General features: G+C 42.7%; 2 protein-coding genes across 3 annotated transcripts; one reads left to right on the forward strand and one right to left on the reverse strand.

Annotated features, from left to right (window-relative positions):
* Positions 1 to 4,547: 4,547 nt before the first annotated feature.
* On the forward strand, positions 4,548 to 9,690 carry LOC147449237 (thioredoxin Y, chloroplastic-like). Of its 2 annotated transcripts, none has more exons than XM_086521763.1 (5): positions 4,548 to 4,905; positions 5,097 to 5,185; positions 8,774 to 8,846; positions 9,072 to 9,170; positions 9,300 to 9,690. In XM_086521763.1, exons 1-5 carry the CDS (start codon positions 4,633 to 4,635, stop codon positions 9,372 to 9,374), a joined length of 609 nt encoding a protein of 202 aa, XP_086377889.1. In that variant the 5' UTR covers positions 4,548 to 4,632; the 3' UTR covers positions 9,375 to 9,690. The 2 variants fall into 2 exon arrangements, with proteins under 2 accessions (XP_086377889.1, XP_086377888.1); XM_086521762.1 differs by having other exon boundaries at positions 4,551 to 4,905; positions 9,066 to 9,170.
* Positions 9,691 to 13,667: 3,977 nt separating this feature from the next.
* On the reverse strand, positions 13,668 to 15,944 carry LOC147449238 (uncharacterized). The gene is made up of 3 exons (XM_086522581.1): positions 15,823 to 15,944; positions 14,406 to 14,542; positions 13,668 to 13,943 (listed from the first exon to the last, which is right to left on the reverse strand). Exons 1-3 carry the CDS (start codon positions 15,942 to 15,944, stop codon positions 13,825 to 13,827), a joined length of 378 nt encoding a protein of 125 aa, XP_086378707.1. The 3' UTR covers positions 13,668 to 13,824.
* Between the last annotated feature and the right edge of the window lie 6,364 nt (positions 15,945 to 22,308).

Genomic DNA, 22,308 nt, shown 5'->3' on the forward strand with positions numbered 1-22,308 from the left:
TCTCAACTTCTCAAGGAGCTTGGAGAAGGAGATGGAGCTCTTGCACCTTGCATAGCACACCATCAGAGAGTTTGTGAGTGTGTGGGTGAGTATACCCCCTAAGCAACCCCCTAGCTTGCTTGGGTCGACCCCCCCTTGTAGCTCATGCTTGAAGCTCATTGGACCCCTCTAGGCCTAGCCAATCACAAGCAGGAGGCATTACAAGCAGCAAGGGTAGCCTTGGGACAAGTGTCCCCCTTTCCCCTTTGAGAGAGAGGACTTGATAAATGCAAAATCAATTAACTAAATCTCCTAAATCTTCATTGAACCCCTTGAGTGGCCAACCAATAGGCTTCATGCACACCGTGAGGGCAACATGAGGAGGAACTTGACAAGTGCCCTTTTGCTTTCTTTGTACCATGCATGCCTTGTGTGAGTGTGTGGGTGTCTCTCTCATCCCCCCTCATGTAGGGCTCGCCCCCTCCTTGTAGGGATTGAATATTTGACTTTTTGACACCTCAAGCCCCTCATGCATAGGCCCAGTTCCCACCACAAGCTTGGCCCTTAAGCACTTTAAGCTTGGGCTGGATTCTCACCTCAAGTACAACCCTGGCACCTCAAGCATGTCAAGTACCTCAAGCATCTCAATCATCAAGCACCTCAAGCATCTCAAGCACCTCAATCATCAAACACCTTAGTCATCAAGCATGACAAGTAGGATAAGCACCTCGAGCTGGGTCGGGTTCCCGCCTCAAGCTCAGCCCTAGCTTACCTAAGGTCAAAGTTTTTTTACACACATTATTGGAGGTCTTCAATGAAGCTAACCCTAAGGTCTTATGCTCCATTGGTTAGCCTTGCTCTTTGATAGACCATATCTCATTTGGGCCCCTTTTCTATTGGCCCCGTGTTAAGATAGACCTATAAGCATTTCTCAATATCTTAACCCTTGTTCTCGTTTACTCCCACATTAAGTGATCAGTTTAATATGAGAAAATCATTTGGGTTGGTTAGATATTAGTTTTTATGGCATTACATCTCTCTTGAAATCATAGTAGTCCTTGTAGAGATGGTAAAGTCTCACCCATTAGTCCATTGATCTTAGCGGGTAGAGGATCCATTTTTACCCTACGACATCATTCCAGAGTGGATGACTAATCCACTTGGTGCTTGAGCGACACTGTCTGCTGCAAGCATGTCTGCTTTTTAGTCCATATCCTACTTCCAAAGTAGAGTGACAAGTTCTACTTGGTGTTTGGGAGACATAGTCACCACAAACATGATCCTAAGTATGCATACTTCTTAAAATTTGTGTACAAAACATAAAAAGAGAGTCTTATAAGACAAAAACATTGATCATTTACAATGCATTTCTTTTACATTTTCTTACTCTTTTGTGTCATTGTAAGCATCATTAACAAGGTTCATATTATCCTTAAGCTATGTTCTTTGCATGCATTTAGCATCTTTGAAAGGATAATTCTTAACTTAAATAAGATACTGTCAGTAATCTTACCATTTCTTAATACCTTGTGTTCCTGTGGAAGGATGAACTTGGGTTGGAGTTCGTTTGCTTCATCCTTGATCTTTGGTGGGTCTTCATTTATGGCCTCTATTGGTGGATCTCCTTAATAAGGCTCGAATAGGCTCTCATGAAAAATGATATATATGAGCCAATAGTTGGGCAACTTTAATTGATAAGCCATCTTATGGATAGGCTTAAAAATTTAGAAGGGGCCATAGTATCTTTGTGCTGACCTAGCATAATACCTTTAATGGCATGTAGGATTCGCGTGTGTAATTTGCCTTAGATGAGCCTTGGGAAAGTTTAGTAAGACCCAACTTTTTTTCTTTTTTCTTTAAAGGATAAGGCTCTTTTGTGCTTAATAGCAATAGCCCCTTGTTCCTTTATACTGAAGGGTAAGGCTCTTTTGTGCCTAGTGGCAAGAGCCTCTTTTGCCTAGCTAATAGATGGATATAGCCTGTTTAATCTTCTAAAACAGTTAGGGTAAGTACTTCTCCCATTTTGAGCATTGATCTACTTCAAACCACAGGCTTTTAGTAGATAAAGGATCATTAGTTTTGTTATTTTCCTTTTGGCCATCCGTTGGAAATAGTAGGCCAAGAAAAAGAGGGTTGATCTAGTTCTGATAGAGACTCTACTAGAAATTAGTGGTCATTGTAGGATTTCTATCCGACACAATTAGATGTTGGCAAGCCATGGTCCCTCTATCATACTTCATCTTTTGGTATATCATACACTTTGAAACATACTCTTGCATGTTCTCGTATCTTGGTAAGCCATTACAAGTATGATTTTACTTCTAGCAGAGTAAAGTCGAATTCCTCTTTGCCCCGCATATCGGAGGAGCATGGGAAGTGAGGAAGATATAGCCTATTGAGGTATGGAAGATAACCATCCTCTAACGTGAGTGGTTCTTTTTCTTCCATTTGTAAAGGCTATTATCATATCCCTAAAGTTTGGGCTAGAAGCATATTTAACTATCGTAAAAGATAGTTCATTGTAAGTTGCTATTGATACCCTATCTACCCTTGGCCATCGTGAAAGTGCATCAGCTACATGATTGTGCTTGCCACCAATGTGAGCAGTGTAAAAATTAAATTGCAAAAAGAAACTTGCCCACCTCATTTGTTTGTCGGATAGCTTGGTTTGCATCATGGATGGAGTCCTCAAGAAGTACTTCCATGTGTCTACGGCATTTCTTTGGGGACAAGCACGATATACATGCCCTTGATGTCCACACTTGTAGCATTTGTTATCCTTATGATAACACTCTAGCTTTGTTGTGGTGAGAGTCTATTCTTACCTTTGTAGACTCCTTTCTCCTTAGCTTTGTTATCGTTGTTGTTAGAGTTGCCTTTGGAGGAAGTTTGAGCATTTTTATTCCTCCCTCTAGGCTCATTTTGATCCTTCACTTCCATGGGCTTAGAGTTTCTCTTAACCCCTTGTTGGAAATTGACTTGAGAGGCGACCATAGTATGGTGTATGACAGCCAATATGGTACTAGGCCTTTGCGAGTTGATATACTCGGCCATCTCTTCAATCACATACGCTTGCGTCTTGAAGGCAAGGGTCCGCGGAGGGGCAAGAAGCTGTGGTTTGTTTTCGGCGTGGGATATTCCCAACATGGAAAGGGCCAAGATGGTCTGGTTTGTTTTTGGGTTGCGGAATCACATATGCTTGCATCTTCAAGGCAAGGGTTAGGGTAGGGGCAAGAAGCTTTGGGCTGTTTTCAACGAATGCGAAGCGAGGGTGTCTCCCAGATACAATCACACATGCTTGCATCTTGAAGGCAAGGGTGGATCAGGGTCAGGAATTTCGGGATGTTTTCAGCTGATGTAGAGAGAGGGCATCTCTCCAAATGCAATTACGTACATGCTTGCACCTTGAAGGCATCTGGCAGCATTACTAGGACTCTGATATGGGCAAAAAAATCACGATGATATTGTTAGTCAGGGATTGTGGAAAGGTGCTTCGCACTGCCTTGGTTGACGTGTAAAAGTGCTTGAGAAGATTTCATTCCTGCATGTTGTCTCTTGGAATGCACTGATTGCGTAGAGCCAAGCAACTCTGGGCTGTTTTTGGCAGATGCGAAACGAGGGTGTCTCCCGAGATGCAATCACATACCCTTGCATCTTGAAGGGAGTAGGATACATGCTGATATTCGTAATAGTACGTTACTTGAAAAGAACGCATATTTAGGCAATATTTTAGTCATTATGTATGCAAAGTGCGTTGCACTTCTTAGAGCACAACAAGTCTTGGACGAGCTTCGAATCCGCAATTGTTTTCTCATGACGTGCATTTATTGCGGGATATGTCCAATAGGATCAGGTAAGGAAGCTCTTGGCTGTTTTCAACAGATACAAAGGGAGGGCGATGCATTTCTCAGAGCGCAACAGGTCCTCGACAAGTTTCCTGTCTGCAATGTTGTCTCATGGAGTGCATTGGTGGTAGGATGGACAATATGTACGTCAAGTGTGGTGCACTTCTTAAAGCGCAACAAGTCCTCAACAAGGTTCCTATCCACAATTGTTTCTCATGGAGTGCACTGATTTGCAGGATATGTCCAACGAAGCTAGGCTCCACAAATATAGTGCACTTTCATAAAGCACAAAAAGTGCTTGAGAATCTTATTGCCTGGGATATTGTCTCTTGGAATGCACTAATTGTGGGATATGCCCAAATTGGCCAAGAAGCTCTGGGCCATTTTCAATGGATGCAAAGCGAGGGTGTCTCTCTAGATGCAATCAGCAAAGCAGCGTCAAGAAAGCAGAGCAAGAGCGGAATAGAATTTTGTATATTGAAATGGGCTATAAATAAAATAGATGGATTGGGAGGAAGGACGCCACCATTGTCTATGTGCAAGAGAGGAAGGCATCAGCACATCTCTCTCTCTCTAAATGTATGGCTTATGTAAATAGTGTTGGCATGCCTAAGCATCGCCAAAGGTTTATTGTTGTAGTGATCGTAAGAGCGAGCGAGACCCGTGGGCTAGTATATATATATATATATATCTCCATCACTCGCCAGTAACTTGAAATGAAAAGAGGGGTTGCCCGAGGAGAAATATCTAGGGTTGATATTATCTGAAGTAACAACAAGCCCCTGCTTTCATCGGCGAGCTTACCACCATGGAAGCGTTACACACATTGCCCTCATTTTTGCAGCAGAGAGAGCTTCGTGTCCGTGCAGCTTCCCCGAGCCTATGCTGCTCCTCGCACTTGTGTGGTGAGCTTTGCCTGCCGCCCTTTCGTGTGGTGCCATGTTCAAGGATCGTTGCCGTTAAGGCTTACATGCAGGTGGAAGATGCTGGTGCTCGACCCCTTTCTTCTATTTGCAATAGCAGCTTTGCCACCAGTCTTCCTGCTTTCTCTCCCTCGTCTGGGCGTCATCATTCTTCTCGGGTAATGCCCTCTCTCAGAAAAGTTTGTGTTTTTAATCAGGTAATTTCTCTATGTGGAATTGGACGATAAGAAAAAAGGGCAAACTATATGTGTTTTTTCGTCACATTGTGTTGCATTTTTTGTGGCTTTGATCAGCAATGCCGTTCTTAATCTTGGTGTCCCCTATGTTTTCATTCCTTGTTCACCAACAGATCCAGTCCGCTAAAAAGACATACTCCAGTTTTGATGATTTGTTGAACACTTCGGACACGGCTTTGTTGGTCGACTTTTATGCTACCTGGTAAGCTTGCAACCTCATTTTGTAAACTATCTCTGGTCTTTGTAAGGTTAACTGATTTACAGGCATTGCCATGTTATGACATGGTTCTCACGGATTGCTGCTCCTGGTAGACTTGTCTTTATATTCTCATGTGCTCTCTTGTAAGAGCTTCACATGTACCGGGCGAGTGGGAGATGTTCTTCTATGGGCAGACAATAGTGACTTCCTGTTATGCTGTTTTATTGTTCTCCCCATGTTTGGTCAGGTTTATGTTTGGTTTGTTTAATAATTCTAAACCACTTCCATGTATCTAGGTGATCGTGTTTCTCTTTTAATCTCTTTGTATTGTTGAATTGTAGTTTCTCTTTCCTACGGCTGCTTTCCAACCGAAGTTTGGATTATGGAGTAGGTCCTTTGTGCCCATCCAGAAAGTGCATCTGTTTTCTTCAGTATTGTGCGTATATGAGAGTCACTTTAGTGCCTAATTGTTTAGATACCTTTAGTTGTGTAAAGTTGATTTGTGAACTTGTTACCTAAGAAAAAGCAGAGGCTTGTGACGTGTGATCTTGTCTCTTGTCATCTTAGGGATAGTCGTGACAGCCATCGTGGAGGTGATGTTTGCCCACTGCAAATGTGTCCATCTTACGTTGAGTTGGTAAAGTCATTTTTTGTGAAGCTGTGACCTGAGAAAAAAGCAGAGGCTTGTGACCTGTGATCTTGTCTCTCGTCATCTCAGGGATATTCATGATATGCATCTTGGAGGCGATGGTTGCCCACTGCAAATGCGTCCATCTTGTCCTGTTATCCTGCATACATGCCGATCGTACCCCACCTTAAATTTTAAATCTTCCTATTTTTCTGTTAGTCCTAGGACAATTCAGGGGCTGGTGGTTAAATCATCTTACCTTTTTTATCTTAAGGCATTTTTAGGATATGCTTCTCTAAGCAGTTAATTAAGCTTCTGATATATTGCTTGCTCGTGAATGTTGTGCGCACATGACTTGAAGCTGGGCCTTGGCTCTATGTACCTGTTTGAAATGTGTGTGTGTGCAATGGATGGATGACTTAGACACTGGCTGTCCTCTCCCTTTCAGACCGAATTTGCATCCACTCTCTTTTGGATTTGTATTTGCTCCTACCCTATATTCCTAGAAACTCACTTTGTATGCACCTCTGGGACTGATGCTGGAGGTTAATTTGTCTTAATTTTTTATGTTAAGGTATTTCTTGCATATGCCTCACTAATTAAGCTTCTGGTATACTGCTTGCTTGAAAATGTTGTGCGTACCTGTGTAAAATGTGTGTGTGAGAGAGAGGTAGGTATTTTTGACCAATCAATATATGACTTGGCACCTGCTGTCCTCTCTTTCACACCGAATTTGCTTCCACTCTCTTTGGGATTTGTATTCGCTCCTACCTGACGTTCCAAGCAACTCCCACTCCATATGCACCTCTGGACTGATGCAGGAGGTTTGGGGCAGTCATTGATGTTCTTCTTGCCTGAAATTGTCCCCTTAAGAACTGATCTGAGGATGCTGGGTATTTATCTGATTCTAGATGCTTTGCCTGGCTCCTCGCTGAAAGTATCTCTTGGGTAAAATTGATTTATCAAGTGATCCTTAGGGATGGATTGTCATAGGCCGCAAAAATGGGGTTTCCGGTCAGATCTGGTGGCTTGTAGAGCTACTTCTTGGGGCTGTGAAGGTGCCCTGGTTGAAGGCGTCTGGCTGAAGCAAAGAGTCCTCAACAGAAGAAGTCTAGGATTTGGGGTAAACTAGGTCCTTAACACAGGCTGGACAGAAATGCAGTCACCTATGCAAAAGTGCACATGGTACTTGAGACTGCATGGCTTAATGAGGGGTAATGGCTGACTGCTTGAATGGCTGATGAGATCGAATTGCTGGGGACCTAAGGATTCAAAGGCAAGGAGGAAGTGGCGGCGGCTACGAAACACTAGGTGTGGCCGGAGAAAGGAGGGCGTCTTTGATATATGCTATCAACTGTTATTACTTTCGTTGAACCCCTTACGGGTCTTATATAGGAAGTTGCTCCAGGTCTAACAACGCTTTTAAAGTATGTCTTCTCAAGAGTCCAACTTAATATTGCAAAAACTCTTTTGATCATGGCCAGTCAGTTTGAATTGGAACTTCAATTAAAGTACCTCTGAAAATACACTAGGTAAGACATGCAGATGGTTGCCCACATCAAGCTTTGCGATTCCAGTGATAAGTGATGACAAAACACTAACTACCATTTCTAGGCTACTTTCGAACTCCGTCCGTTGTCGATTAGACCTTGTATTTTGATTTATGCAAATTGGGTTATCTAAGGGTACCATTTGGGTCCAACGACATGCAGGGTCCCTGAATAAGCTCATAAGGTGCAATACACGATCATGTGGGCTTTGGTTTGGCTTTGGATAGCAGCTAGAGAAACATGGATTGTGGGATGGGAATGTGAATTTTAAAGGGCTAGAATGGCATTCGGGAATGGAATGGGGATATTGACAAGTCTCATATGTGCGTCGTAGTGCCCATTTCGGCATTCTGAGCTCATGCTTCACTTTACACGTCCCACAAGCAAAATTAAGGAAATTGTTTAATAGAGACTAAATTGGAAATGTGGAGGGGGATGCAAGTCGCTACTTTTAAGAGTGGAGATGGCCCTCTTGCAAGAGGAGGGAGAGGATATAATTGGCTTTCCTCTTGCAATCTTGCAAGAGGTGGGAGATGTAGGGGTGGCCTTCCGTCTTTGATGTGGTAAGAGGTGGGAGAGGGTAGCCAGCAGGTCGACGGTGAAGTTGGAAACTTGGAGGTGTCAAGGCTAGGGCCAAGTATAATAGAGATTTATGAGGGGGAGGGGCTCCCTCATATTTTGAGCCTCCTTTCAAGTCTTAAAGAGGAGATTTTTCAAATAAGTGGCCATTGGAGCCTCAAAGGCCGTTCAAATAGTTTTATAACAGTCGGTTGGACTGGCGTTGATATAACACCTTTTGTCTGGCATTCAGGAGCATCCAATTACTGAACCAATTCGGATGGGTTTTGAGTGTCGACATGTTGAGGCCGGAATGGCCGTTCTATGCTTCTATCATGTGGCACCTTGAGCCCACGAGCATGTGGCATCCGCATTCTTATATGGTGGGTTTCCATTGTGAAGTAATCAAGACTCGAGGTTACCTAGTCGTTTTGTTAGAGATGAGTGGGAAGCCTTAAGTTAAGGCATGATTGTCCTTCTGTATATATAAACATTTATCTTGAATGTTTTCATGAAACTTCTGGTATGTTTCAAACATGGACCGAAACTTTGCAAATCTTTGAAACTATTTTCAAAACTTCCTGTGCCGTTACTCCATGGCTACTATGGGCCACTCATTTCATCAAAGATTTAGTACAAAAACGACCAATAACTAGTATAAGAACGGTCTATTGGAATCAATCTTCATTCATATTCACTGTACTTCTTTTCGCTGAACAGAACTCTTTCTTTAATCTCAGCTATGTGCACTTGAGATTTTTCAAATTTAATATATTTTGAGGGAGAGCGCTGGCTGCCAATCTTTTGTACACTAGGAGTGGAGCACTTTTGATGCTTATTTATGTAATTTAACAGGTGTGGACCTTGCCAATTTATGGTTCCTATTTTAGATGACGTTGGCCGTGCTTTGAAAGACAAGCTTCGTATTGTAAGTTATTTTCTCTAGTTTGCGGGTGTATCAAGTAGTAGTGCCTAGGTGTAACATACAAAAGGACAGGTTTCACAACTGTGGGTTAAATCATACTCATTTTTGTGGAGGTAAGTGTGTGCATTCATCCGTTTGCAAATAAGCATGTCTGCACATGAATGAGTATCGGTTTCTTATATTCATGCTGGTTGCTGATGAATTTGCATTGAATTTGTCAAGGTGAAGATCGATTCAGAGAAATATCCAACTATTGCCAGCAGATATGGTGTACAAGCTCTTCCAACAATGATTCTTTTCCAGAATGGCCAGCCAATTGACAGATTGGTTAGTTCGCCATACATTTCTGCTGATTGTTTTTCATGAAGCGTCTGCAACAAACTAATTTTGATTGCGCTGGTTACCTGTGATACCAAGTTTTGTATCATAAAGTTTGGCTCTTTGTACATTTTTCAGGAGGGGGCTCTGTCAGCACCAGATTTGATCAAGCGCATTGAGGGAGTTTTGTCAGCCGCATCAAGTGCAAAATGATGAGAGGCTTGTTATGGAAGGGATATTGAGTGATCGGCTAAGAATGGTCCTATCATGGATGTCAAGTTGAAGAGGATTTCTTTCAGAAGAGCTGAACTTCTGGCGTCTTTGTATGCTGTTGTACAAGTATTCAATGCAAAGGTCTTCAAAGTTTGGCCTTTCAAACCACGTCAGTGTGTATAAATGAGCGTAATGGTTGTAACTTGTAAGCTGGAAAAGACCTTTCACTCGCGAGCGCATGTGTGCTTGGAACTGTTGGTGTGTTTGTCAATGAGCTCAATGGCTATGAATTGGAAGCTGGGAAACTGTTTGAGCATATGCGTGCCTGAATTTCTGGACTTGAGCGTGTGCAGAGAGGCGAAACCTTTGTTTCTCAGTTTTAACAATTAATTCTAGCATAGACTAATGCTTGTAGGCCTTTCCGGCCTTGCTGGGTTTGACTTCGATTTTTGATATTTGTCAGCTTAAACTTATCTTTGATAGTGGAGTAGTGTCGAAGTCAGCTTATAGTAGCCGGTTTAATTATTTGCTTCTTTATGTTCTACTGCAACTGTGTATAGGTATGTCAGTAATATCCTGTTTTATGAAGAAATCTATGATAGTAAGAGCCCCTACATTTTAATTGTCTTCCGTTGGATTGGTATAATATTCCCAATGGCACACTTGGTAATGGTCTATAGAAAGAAAATATGAGCTAAATCCATCTATATCTATACTAACTATATGCGGCTTGAGAAATGCAGAAGCGCTGAGCCATGCCACATGTCTTCACATTGGACTCTCGAGCGTGCATGCAGCGAGGATCGTACCAACAAGGTCGCTCCGTGCGTTTGGTAAAATTCCCAAGCGTTCAGTCCCCACTTATAGCTATATGTGTGTATGAGAGAGAGAGAACATCGACAATTCATGAGCTCTGCAAAGGGTACAGGAGAGTGTGAGAAGAAGAGAGTTTTAATGGCGTAGGAAACTATCCCAAGAGACCTTAAAGACCCAGCGGACGAGGAGTTGAACTGAAGACCTCTTATTCAAGAGGGAAATGGCATAACCAATCTACCACACTTGGGTGAGAGAAAGGTGATACCATTTTCCTCTTTTTACTGGCACCCACACACCCACACACACACCTGAGAAGATGAGAGTTTTAGCGTCGTAGGAAACTGTCCTAGCAGATTAGGTAGCTCCCTCAGGGAGAGGTCTCTCGCTTTGCTGATCCGCGTAACTGCCTTCAAAGTTCACATAAACACACACACACGTGTGAGTGAGAGAGAGAGAGAGACAGAGAGAGAGAGCGAGAGAGCGCTCATAGAGCTGCACCTAGCTCCCTCAGAGAGGTCTCTCGCTTTGTTTGATCCGCCTAATTGCCTTCAAAGTTGACTGTGTGTGTGTGTGTGTGTGTGTGTGTGAGAGAGAGAGAGAGAGAGAGAGAGTTGCGCCTAGCTCCCTCAAAGAGAGAGAAGCTCTTTGATTTGTTGATCCACCTAACTGCCTTCAAAGTTCACACACACACACACACCATTGAATGTGCCGACTTGCACCACAGGATGGGGATGAGCGCTAGCGTATCGTGTGTGTGTGTGCGAGAGAGAGAGAGAGAGAGAGAGAGAGAGAGAGAGGAACTCAAGTAGACGCCATAATCAAGGGAAAGAGGGGAGGAGGACTGAAGTGAAGAAGAGAGTTTTCAATGATGTCATGAACTCAACAAGAAAGGAGAGTCAAGAAGAAAAAAGAAAGATTTTAATGTTTGTAGAAACAATCCCTAGAGACGGAAGAGATCTATCCAATGAGTCTTCTTTTTCTTTTCTATATGCAGCTTAAAAAGAAAGCGGGCATAGAGGCATGCCATGCGTTGTGCACTAGGCCCTCACTTGAGAGTTGAACATGACCCGAAGGCGCAAAAAATCTTGCACCCTCTCCATAATGGTGCGTTCGGACGGCCCCACATACGCTTTTGCTCACCGTTTTGCCAAAGAGCTCCAGGCGTCCATACTCCATTGTAGAGAGAGAGAGAGAGAGAGAGAGAGAGAGAGAGAGAGAGATGATGATGAAATGACATGTTATATTAAACAGAGTTAAAAGGCCAAATATGACCTATGAGACCAAACTGTTACAATGTTGGTGTTCTTATAGTGTCAGGGCCATTGTTGAGAGAGAGAGAGAGATGATGCAATGAAATGCTATATTAAATGGCTTCAAAAGGTCAAAATGACCTACAAGACCAAACTGATACAAATTATGCTGGTGGATCTAATAGTGTATGGGCCATTATTGAGAGAGAGAGAGAGAGAGAGAGAGAGAGAGAGAGAGAGAGAGTTCTTGCACCAGGATCTCGAGGTTTGGAAATTCTGTACGAAGCTAAGTTTTATCAAAGAAACTAAAAATTTCAAGGCTAATAGACCCCCCTTTCATGCATCCTCCATGGAGGAGGCTACAAAAATGGGATGTTGGATGTGATCGTGTAGTCTATCCGATGAAAATTTGGTGGATTTGCTCGATATTCAACTATAAACATGAGCTACAACCTAGGACAATACACCCCCATGTATTGTGTTCCACATGCCAGCTTTGCATGCAGCTTGACTTTTTCAGAGAGAGAGAGAGAGAGAGTATTGTGTTCCACATGCCAGCTTTGCATGCAGCTTGACTTTCTGAGAGAGAGCCCGACTTTCTGAGAGAGAGAGAGAGAGAGAGAGAGAGAGAGAGAGAGAGAGAGAGATTTTTTGACATTAGAACAACAATCGCAAGTGCTCTTAACTCAAGTGCACACTTGAGAGTGCACATTGTGTGTGTGTGTGTGTGTGTGTGTGTGTGAGAGAGAGAGAGAGAGAGAGAGAGAGAGAGAGAGAGAGAGAGAGAGGTTCTACCTATATTGGAAAACCCCTAATAGACCTTATGTAATGAGTATTGAATTAAGAGTTGTTATAAGGGACCTCCAAAATCTAGCCAACAAGTCTTCTTTAACTGAAAGGTGTGTGTGTGTGTGTGTGTGTGTGAAGGGGAGATAGAGGGAGGGGGGGAGAGAGGGAGGGGGGGCCTTATACGATCTTCATCAATGGCGACCCTACAATGTAATGCAGTGGTGTGTAAGCCCACCTTTTATCGTCTTAGTGTTATCATCATTAAGTAGATTAGGAAATGTATTAATGTATACGATCAAAATTCTATACATTAATGTAGCATCCATTGTATAATTGATATTACATGTTAAGGACATAAATCAAACATTGGTCTTTTTGCTCTGTGCAGCAAAACTTAGTTTTATGAGAATAAAGACCATGTTTTTTTTTTTTTGCCGCAGCAATGCGCGGGTCACATAGTGGTTGGCTCTATATGAATAAAGTAATCCCAATTTCAGAGTATTCCAATTCCAAGGTAGTAGAGAGCGGGAGATAGATACTTCATGGACAAGTCCTCACCAAGGAAACTACCTTAGTACCCTTGAAAGCTATTTCCCTAAGGAGATGAAGGAAAGCAGGCTTGTTGAAAACACACATAGTTTTCTCCCAAAATAGATGGGTCTCTGTGAAGAGGGGCTACCCTTCGAGCTTGGATGGACCCTTATAAACCCTTGTTGTTTTGATTGTAGAACCTTGTTTCTCCAATTTAATCAGTCTGGGATGACCCTCGTTAAGGGTTTACTCCATGAGCAAAAAAGCCCAAAACCCAGCAGGTGCGTCGTAAATGTTTACACGTTTTTCCTGAACATTGCTCTAATTCACAAGAAGTTTTGGAAAAATTCTCACAATAATTCCCACATTGTGACTTACCTCAACATCATGAGCTTTTGTGAGGGAGGCACCGTATACCTAGCTAGGTACAATCAATCATACCTAGCTAGGTATGCGGTGACTCTTGAGCGGAAGCTCATGATGTTATGCATTGTATGAAGAACATTGAAAAAGACTCCGTTTTCCAACATGAGAAAATCTCTAAATCTTCTTGTGTAAATATCCTCGGTTGATTTGGGGTAGATTGCGCATATGATTTGGGGTTGCCCATGACACAATAGGAATAGGGAACATCACATTCCTCTAGCTTGAATTGTTCAAACTCAGCAAGAAAAAGCCTCATAGACATTCATACTGGCTTTAAACCACATGTGGATATGTAAATTACATAAATGCAGGGACATGGCTATAAGAGACGAGCTATTTGGCTGTATGCATGTCAACGATCCCGTGTGTGCACAATTTGTTAGCTGCCTCTCTCTCTTTCTCTTGCTCTCTCTTCATAAAACACACACACACACACACACACACATGCGCACACTAAAGCCCAAAGAATTGCTACTAAGCATGAATTGCTATGGCATCATATTATTCAATGTTCAAGTAGGAAAGATGAGGTTTAAGGGCAGTGAAGGTGTACAATAGTAAATGGCAAAACTCATGATGCAGAGTATTCAGTTATTGCAGATGAGGTCTTCAGGATATGGCAAGGAGGATACAATTGTTTAAGGACAACAACCCCTGTTGCAGAGGAGTGTACATGGGGTATCTGTTCCATAGACGCAACATTCATATTTTGTGGTATCATACTCGTCAGTAATTTTGGGAAATCCACACGGGCAAGCTGCAAAAAAAAGTCATCAAACTTAGGATGAGTTACAATACGATGTACAATGGTACTTCGGTGTGCGTGTGCATGCGAGTCTGCAACACAAGGCTCGGGAAACATTTTTTGTGGACTTAGCTTTGGAACCTTTTCACATGCATATGTGCAGGTTGAGTTTAAATTTGAGAGGAATAATCAAACTAAAAATCTCATATTATAACTAAAAATTCCATAATCTGAACCGGCTCGAGAACCTTCTTGCCCAAAATTTGAACCGGCCATTTTTCATTATGAACAGGCTTTGGATAAACCGAACCTATCTTTTCCCGAGCCCTGTTGCAACACCCACCCCAGAGTGCATAGAGGAGGATTAATTTTTTCACAGGAAATAAGTGAAGGGGTGTCTTGTAGGAAGCTCAAACTAATAGAATTGGGTGTGTGATAAGGTCGTGTATGCAAGAGATGAAATGTGGATATTACCTTGTGCATTAGCAGGCGGGGCGGCCGCAAGGAATGTGACAAGAAGAAGCAGGGAGAGAGCCAGAAGAGGCGCTCGCTTGAAAGGAGCCATTTTGTTACGAGCAAGGCTGTCGGAAGAGGATTGTCGATTGTCTGGGCTATAGAGCAGATATAAGAGTCTCAATTTAAAAGAAGGGAGGGGGGGGGGGGGGGGGGGGGACGGGGGGGGGGTGGGCGCTTTTTGAACGTTGAATCTTCAAAAGAGGTGGACATTTTTTGGTCACTGGTTTTTTGGCACGTTTGGAAATGGCCGGCTTCAATGGCGAGACAAGAGTTGTAGGCAGGACTCACGAAACATTTTGTATGGACCCGGCTTTGGAATCTTTTCACACGCATATGAACATGCTAACTCTAAATTTGAGAGGGATAATCACACTAAAAATCTCATATTATAACTCAAAGTTCCATAATTTGAACCGGCTTGAGAACCTTCTTGCCCAAACTTGAGCCGGTCTTTTTTCATTTTGAACAGGCTTTGGATAAAGCGAACCTATCTTTTCACGAGCCCTGGTTGTAGGCTGTAGGCTCTCCCACGCAACGCAAGCTGTGGCTGGCGGTTGGTTCACACACGATGTTTAACAATCTCTCTCTCTCTCTCTCTCTCTCTCTCTCTCTCTCTCTCTCTCTCTATCCAAAACTTGTTCAAATGGCCTTGAATTCTTGAAAGAAGCATTTGAGGCTCACTCAAATTTCAAGCTTCTTGTTAAAAAGTTCAAATTTATGAAGAATTTTCCTTATTACTCTTTTCCCCTTCTCATAGAAGTGTGAAAAAGTTCCAAATCCGGCTCCATAAAATCGTTCTCTCAAGCACCCAACCTCCCCCCCCCCCCCCGCGGGGAGGGAGGTTGTGTGTGCGTGCAGTTCACAAACTTGTTGGCAACCAACAACCTCACCCTAGTTCATGTCAAGACTAGGAAGACACAATATTTTCAATTTTAAAAACAATGAATAAAAAGTAGTTTTCCTATTGCGAGCTTGGAAAATTGCATGGCTCGTCATTTTCCGCGCTTTGCAACCTCGCTCCACCTTCTCATGTTGGAGTATAGTCGCAATTGGTTGGCAACCAGTTGCGAGCCTTTTTTTTTTTAGAATCCTTAATGATAACCTAAAACCCTTACAACTAATTGGCAACGTCTTCTCTCTCTCTCTCACTCTCTCTCTCTCTCTCACACACACACACACAATATATATATAGTAGTTCACTTCTGCTAATTACTATCTCACCTCCTAGCTCAAGCTGGTTCTTTACCTTGATACACTTTGCTTATGATGATTATACATGGTTGCATTGAACTTGGCAACTGTGTCTGGTGATACCCTAAAACTCTATCTTAATGCGCATACATCTTAATAGCACCCCAATTGCATTGCTCTTTACCATATAGCATTCTCATCGGTGGGGATTTGTTGCTCTGTATTAGCCGGTGTTTTGATTACTACTCTACTCATGGATTCTTCAGTGCCTATTGAGTGCTCACCTTTACACCTACTTGTGCTCATAAAGGGCTTGCCCTAATTGATTGATATTTCTTATCAGACCTTGCCTTGCTTGATGGTGGCTTTGCTATCTTTGGGTCTTTATCCAGACTTTATAAACAATGACTTATCTTTGTGGGAGAGTTTCCTTAATAGAACGGGGCTTAAATTGATGGGATGATCCTGAATGTTTGGGCGCCTTGAGGATTGATATGGCATTCATTGCTCTCCTTGACTCTATGCTCTCTTCAACCTCTTTTCCTCCCTCTGTGCTAGAAAATGCTATGCTGTCTTACGGGCCCGATCTATTGGTTTTGCATCGCACAATCGCACTATTTTTCCTCCCCTCTCTTTATGGTGGCGACTGTGAACTGTATGGTTGTTTTCTTGCAAGAGTACCATACTCTCACCTTCTTTGTAAGGTTTGTTGGATCTCATTTATTGTTACCATGTACATGTGGTAGTGATGTGTGTGAACACACTAGGACCGCTGGGGCATTTTTCCCTCTTTAGGAGGGTTTTCCCCCCGAGCATTGTATATACGCCCATCACTCTAGGGCTATCTATCTTTCCATTCCACACTAAGTAACACACTCTCTATTGTGTGCCTTGAGCTTCCTTCGTCTTCTCCAAGCTGTGTGCGTTTCTTTGCAACCCTAATTCCAACAATTCGTATCAGAGCAGGTTACGTCCTCCCGGGCTTAGTCGCCAGTTGCTCCAGCACACGCTTGCTCACTTTCTCCGATCACAGTGAGGTTTGGCGAGCGTTCGCAGGTCGACAAATATTTCGGGAGAACTCGTAGAGCTTAGTCTGCTCAGATTTCTAATTCGGGCTCATTTCGACCTCCGTTTCCATTACAGGCAGGTCTGCATAGGCAATTTCATCATTTTTTGCAGAATTTCTGTCAGTGCCGATTTCTGTATAACAGGTGCCTTACAGTCTTCTACGGTTACTGCTATATAGCACGTGTTGTTCTCGCTCAATTTCTCCTATTTTCGGACAGTTTTCACATCAGGTGCAACATTTATCATGGCTGACAACAACACAGATGTATTCAAGATGTTTGCTGCTCTGAGGACAGGTTGGACGAGGACAATTACCCTATATGGGCTTACATGATGCAACATGTTCTTGTGTCAAAGGGCGTCTGGAATATTGTGCAGGGCATTGATGTACGTCCTGGTTCTGAGGATGTAGGCAATGTTGAGGATGTTGCAGGTCTTGCTGCAAGGATTGCTGCTATTAGAGTTGTTTTGCCTACGGCAGAACAAGCTCGTTGGGATGTAAAGGATGCGCAGACTCATGCATTGATTGGGTTGTCTGTGAAGCGCACCATTGTTCCTCACATCTGTTTAGCAAAATTTTGCAAAACAAGCTTGGGATATTTTGGCTAGTCTTTATGCAAGTCGCAATGAGGCTAAAATTGCTTTGGTGCGTAAAGAGTTGGAGTCGAAGATTATGCATGAGGAAGATGATATGGACACTTTTCTTGCTGGTGTCAAGGATATCAATGAACAACTTATTTCTGCAGGTGAAGTCATTTCAGACAGTTCCCTTGTGCAGGCTGTTCTTGATGCCTTACCAAATTCTTAGCAGACTTTTGCTAGTACTTGGAGACTTATGACCCAAGGAAATCGAGAAGTTGTCAAGTTTGATGCATTATGCACATTGCTGTTGCAAGAGTCACTTTCCAGGAAAAACAAGACTAAACAGCGTGCAGTTGAACAGGCTTTTATTGCTTCTCAAAGAAAGGGTGGTAACAGCAATGCAGCCACTTCTTATGGTTCTGCTGCGAGTGGCAAAACTTCTGTTCCTAATGCTTCTGCTGGCAACAATTCGTCTGGAAATTCTGGTGATAAGGGAAGAAAGAAGATACGTTGCCATTATTGTAAAGCTAATGATCACTTGATCAAGTCGTGTCCTAAGTTGAAGGCCAAAGAGGCTAAGAAGAAAGAGGGTGGTTCCACTGCAAATGCTGGTTCCACTACAAATGCAGCCATTGTTGAGTCTTCTGTGAAAGGAGACTGTGTTGCTGATGCAGAATGGGCTTTTAGCGCAGAGTGCACTTACAATCCTACTGTCCATGATGCATGCTTGCCAGTTGTTGCTGCAGATTCACATGTGTGGTATTTTGACAGTGGTGCTACAAAGCACATTACTTCACATCGTGAATTGTTCACCTCTCTTGAGTCTGTCCCTCATGGAAATTCAGTCACTCGTGCCAACAATGCCTCATATCCGGTTCAGAAGTTGAAAAGATTGTGCTTACTGCTGCAAATGGCAGTTCCTTCACACTTGTTAATGTACTTTATGTACCCTAGGATCGGGAAGAATACCTTGTCTGTATCCGCACTTGCTAAACTTGGACTTGTAGTCAAATTTGTGGATGACATATGTACAATTCATGATCTCAATTTTGGTGATGAAATTGTTACATCTGGCCTTTTGTGCCGTGGGCTGTATAAGCTCACTTTGTATGACAAGTGTGGACAAAATTTTGCGAATGCTGTTACAGTTTCAAGGGCTATTTCAGATGAAAAACTTTGGCATGCACGTTTTGGTCATCTGAATTTTGCCAGTTTGCTACGTTTGTAGAAATCTGATATGGTTGCTTCTTTGCCGCCTCTTGAAGCACCTGTCAAACATGTTTGTGAAGGCTGTATTTTGGGTAAGATGCAACGTTCTAAGTTTTCAAAGGATGGTTCAGTTCGGGCCACATGTAGGTTGCAGCCTGTGCAAACTCCATCCTTGGGCAATTACCTTTACTTTGACTTTCATTGATGATTACTCCAGGCATGCATGGGTATTTCCGCCTAAAGCAAAGTTCGAAGTTTTTATGTGCTTCAAACAATTTTTGGCTATGGCTGAAAATGTCTCGAAATGTACTATGGGCACCCTCTGTTCCGATCGAGGGGGGGAGTATATGCCTCTTGAATTCAATGCATTTCTGGCTAGTCGTGGGATAAAACACCAATGTACAGTGCCTTATACACCTTAGCAAAATGGTGTTGCTGAGAGAAAAAATAGGTCACTTACGAAAATGGCACGATGTATGGTCAAAAGTCAAGCTTTGCCGTATTCTTTTTGGCTTGAGGCCATGATGTGTGCCACTTATGTACTAAACAAGTGTCCTACGAAAGATTTGCAGTCTATTACTCCATATGAAGCATGGCATGACAGAAAGCCTTCTATTGAGCATATGCATGTTTTTGGCTGTTTGGCATATGCTTTGGTGCCACAAACACAACGCAGAAAATTGGATGATAAGGCTGTCAAATGTATTTTTGTTGGTTATAGTGCTGAAAGCAAAGGTTACAGGTTGTATCATCCGCAAACAAAATGTATTCTGGTTTCACGGGATGTGGTGTTTGTGGAAGATTCTGTTCAGCCCTTGCTGTCATGTACTAGAGACAGTAATGTAAGCTCACAGGACACTTATGACACTTTGTTGCCTCTTTTCATTGGTGGAAATATGAATGTAAGTTCCAATGAGGCAAATATACAGCCTATGGGGGTTTTTGAAAATGTTACATATCAGCCTATTACTGATGCAGATGTACATGATGTACTTGATGAGGAAAGGGTTGGAAATGAGCAGGCTAGAGGTATGCCAAAATAGTTGGTGCACACTTTGCGTGACAGTAAATTGGATGCACCTTTGTCTAGTCGTACTCGTTCAGGCTCTCACCATGCATCTTATGCATCAGATTGTTATGCTTTGGCTGTGTCTAGCTTACATGATGTTGAGGAGCCTCTGTTGTTTGATGAAGCACAAAATTCACAAAATTGGATGGCTGCCATGCAATCAAAATATGATGCACTTATAGAAAATGACACATTGACTTTATGTGATTTGCCTCCTGGCAGAAAGGCCATTGGAATGAAGTGGGTTTACAAGTTGAAATGCAAGCCGGATGCAAAGGGTTATGCACAACAAAAAGGCATATATTATGAAGATACCTTTGCTCCCACTTGTTGTATGACTACTGCGCATTTTCTATGTTCATTGGCAGCTCATTTTGGTTGGGATGTACATCAATCAGACATTGTTACTCCTTTCTTGAATGGTGACATATTTGAGGAAGTTTATGTAATGCAACCTCGCGGTTTTGTCATAAAAGGATAAGAGGACAAAGTGTGTAGATGTAAGAAGGCTTTGTATGGGTTGAAGCAATCTCCTCATGCTTGGTATGAGAAAGCTGACAATCATTTGGCCAAACGAGGCTTTCGCAATAGTTTAACAGAAAGCACATTGTATGTAAAGCGTGAGGGTGATGTACTTCTCATTGTGGTTCTTTATGTCGATAATTTGCTGATCACTGTCAGAAAAGTTACATGGAGATATTGCTATGTAAGTTTGGACTTGAGGATTGCAAACCTATTGCCACTCCCATGGAAACAGGTTTGAAGTTGAGTCTGCATGATGCTGGCGATCTTGCTGATGTCACTCTTTACCAAACTGCTGTTGGCTGCCTCATATATGTATGCAACACGAGGCCGGATATTTAGTTTGCAGTCTCACAGGTCAACAGATTTATGCATAGCCCAGGGTCTAAGCATTGGTAGGCTGTTAAGAGGATTTTCCGCTACCTTAGTGGCATTTTACATCTTGGCTTGTTTTATCCCAAGGGGGGATCATTGCCGCCATACATACATGATTTTTCGGACTAAGATTGGGCTGGATTTTTTGACACGCGAGTGTCCACAAGTGGTTTTTGTTTCATGCTTGGCAGTTCATGTATATCATGGTTGAGCAAGAAGCAACCTACTGTGGCCACTTCAAGTTGTGAGGCTGAGTACACGGAAGTCTTTTTAGCTACGGTTGATTGTGTATGGCTCAGACGCCTTATGGATGATTTGGGTGTTGCACAGGACACTGCCAACACTATCTACACTGACACTCAGAGCGCATTGGCAGTTGCGAGGAACCCATTTTTTTTATGTTCGCACAAAGCACATTGAGGTGCATTACCACTATGTCAGGGAGAGGCTCTCAGCAGGAGAGATCAACTTGGCTTATGTGCCCCACAGGACAACCTTGCAGAATTTTTCACAAAGGCATTGTCTCGTGAGAAGCTTGAAGCTTTCCGCAAAGCTTTGGGCTTACTCCCCTTTGTGGACTGATCATGTCCTCAGGGCATGGCACTTCCCTTTGCTCATGTGCCAGCTCTCGTTCACCGCATCACTCCAGGGGGGATTTGTTATCATATACATGTGGTAATGATGTGTGTGAACACACTAGCACCACTGGGGCATTTTTTCCCTCTTTAGGAGGTTTTTCCCCTGAGCATTGTATATACGCCCATCACTCTAGGGCTATCTATCTTTCCATTGCACACTAAGTAACACACTCTCGATTGTGTGCCTTGAGCTTCCTTTGTCTTCTCCAAGCTATGTGCATTTCTCTGCAACCCTACTTCCAACATTTATGCTTTGTAGGTCTTGCTATACCATATAGCAATCAAAGCTTGACAAGCGAGAGCATGTGATGATGTAAGCAGTGATGTCAAAGTGTAGGTTTTCCAATCTAGAGGGGGCTCTCATTATTTGGTGGTGCAGATGTTTCACACACCCCAACAAGCCTCCCCATGTGTGCCATAGTAGCACCAAAAGTACAAAGGTAGCCTCCCTTGGAGAATTTAAGAGTAAGATGTAGGACCAAGGTCAAAACATCCTTCCCTAAGAATTGTCAACTGGGTGTAGGATCAAAATACACCTCCCCTAGAGAATGGTAGGCAACTAGGTTGTAGGTCAAATACAAATGGGGCATTCTCCAATGTTAGAGATCAAATGTGAAGACCTAATACAAATCTTCAAAGTATTTTGTGCTTTGGTGTTGACTGCAGAGTGTTGGTGTGTTTGATGCTTCTCCTCCCATCCAAATGTGTTGTAAAAATAGTTAAAGCAAATGCCGATGTCAGTACGACATGTATGTCAAATTTTGTGCAAATATATGTGAGGATGGTCTTACCCGTTGTTGGGCTGTGTCGATTGAAGAGTGTTGGTGTTGTTTGATGCTTCTCCTCCCCTCCAAATGTGCCATCAAAATCTTTAAAGAAGATGCCGATGTCAATAAAGCATGTGTGTCAAATTTTGTGCAAATATATATGAGGATGGTCTTACCCGTTGTCTGGAAGTGTCTGATCCTTAAACAAGTATTGTCATCTTCGTGAAGCCAAGTAATTGTGCTTTGTGTCCATGTAAAATGTGGATGCATAAGGCTTGTACAAATGCGAGGATATGTGTGTGAAAATGCATGGTCTGAAGCTAATGGGGTTTTTACAATCTTGGGATTGGTTTTTACATACATTACTTTGGTGTTTGAAAACCCTTGGCGATGGTTGTTGGAAATCTCCCTTTGATAAGGTTGACAAATTTTGCAAATCC

Source organism: Adiantum capillus-veneris, chromosome 10 (genome assembly GCF_014529385.1).
Source record: "Adiantum capillus-veneris isolate H3 chromosome 10, ASM1452938v2, whole genome shotgun sequence".
Taxonomy (NCBI): Eukaryota; Viridiplantae; Streptophyta; class Polypodiopsida; order Polypodiales; family Pteridaceae; genus Adiantum; species Adiantum capillus-veneris.

Coding starts and splice junctions, on each gene's coding strand:
- LOC147449237 (XM_086521762.1), top strand. CDS start 4,633: ATGGAAGCGTTACACACATTGCCCTCATTTTTGCAGCAGAGAGAGCTT. Junction 4,906..5,096: donor GGCGTCATCATTCTTCTCGG/GTAATGCCCTCT, acceptor GTTCACCAACAG/ATCCAGTCCGCTAAAAAGAC. Junction 9,171..9,299: donor GCCAGCCAATTGACAGATTG/GTTAGTTCGCCA, acceptor TACATTTTTCAG/GAGGGGGCTCTGTCAGCACC.
- LOC147449238 (XM_086522581.1), bottom strand. CDS start 15,944: ATGAGCACAAGTAGGTGTAAAGGTGAGCACTCAATAGGCACTGAAGAA. Junction 14,543..15,822: donor ACCGATGAGAATGCTATATG/GTAAAGAGCAAT, acceptor TCTGCTCTATAG/CCCAGACAATCGACAATCCT. Junction 13,944..14,405: donor CCCGCCTGCTAATGCACAAG/GTAATATCCACA, acceptor TTTTTTTTGCAG/CTTGCCCGTGTGGATTTCCC.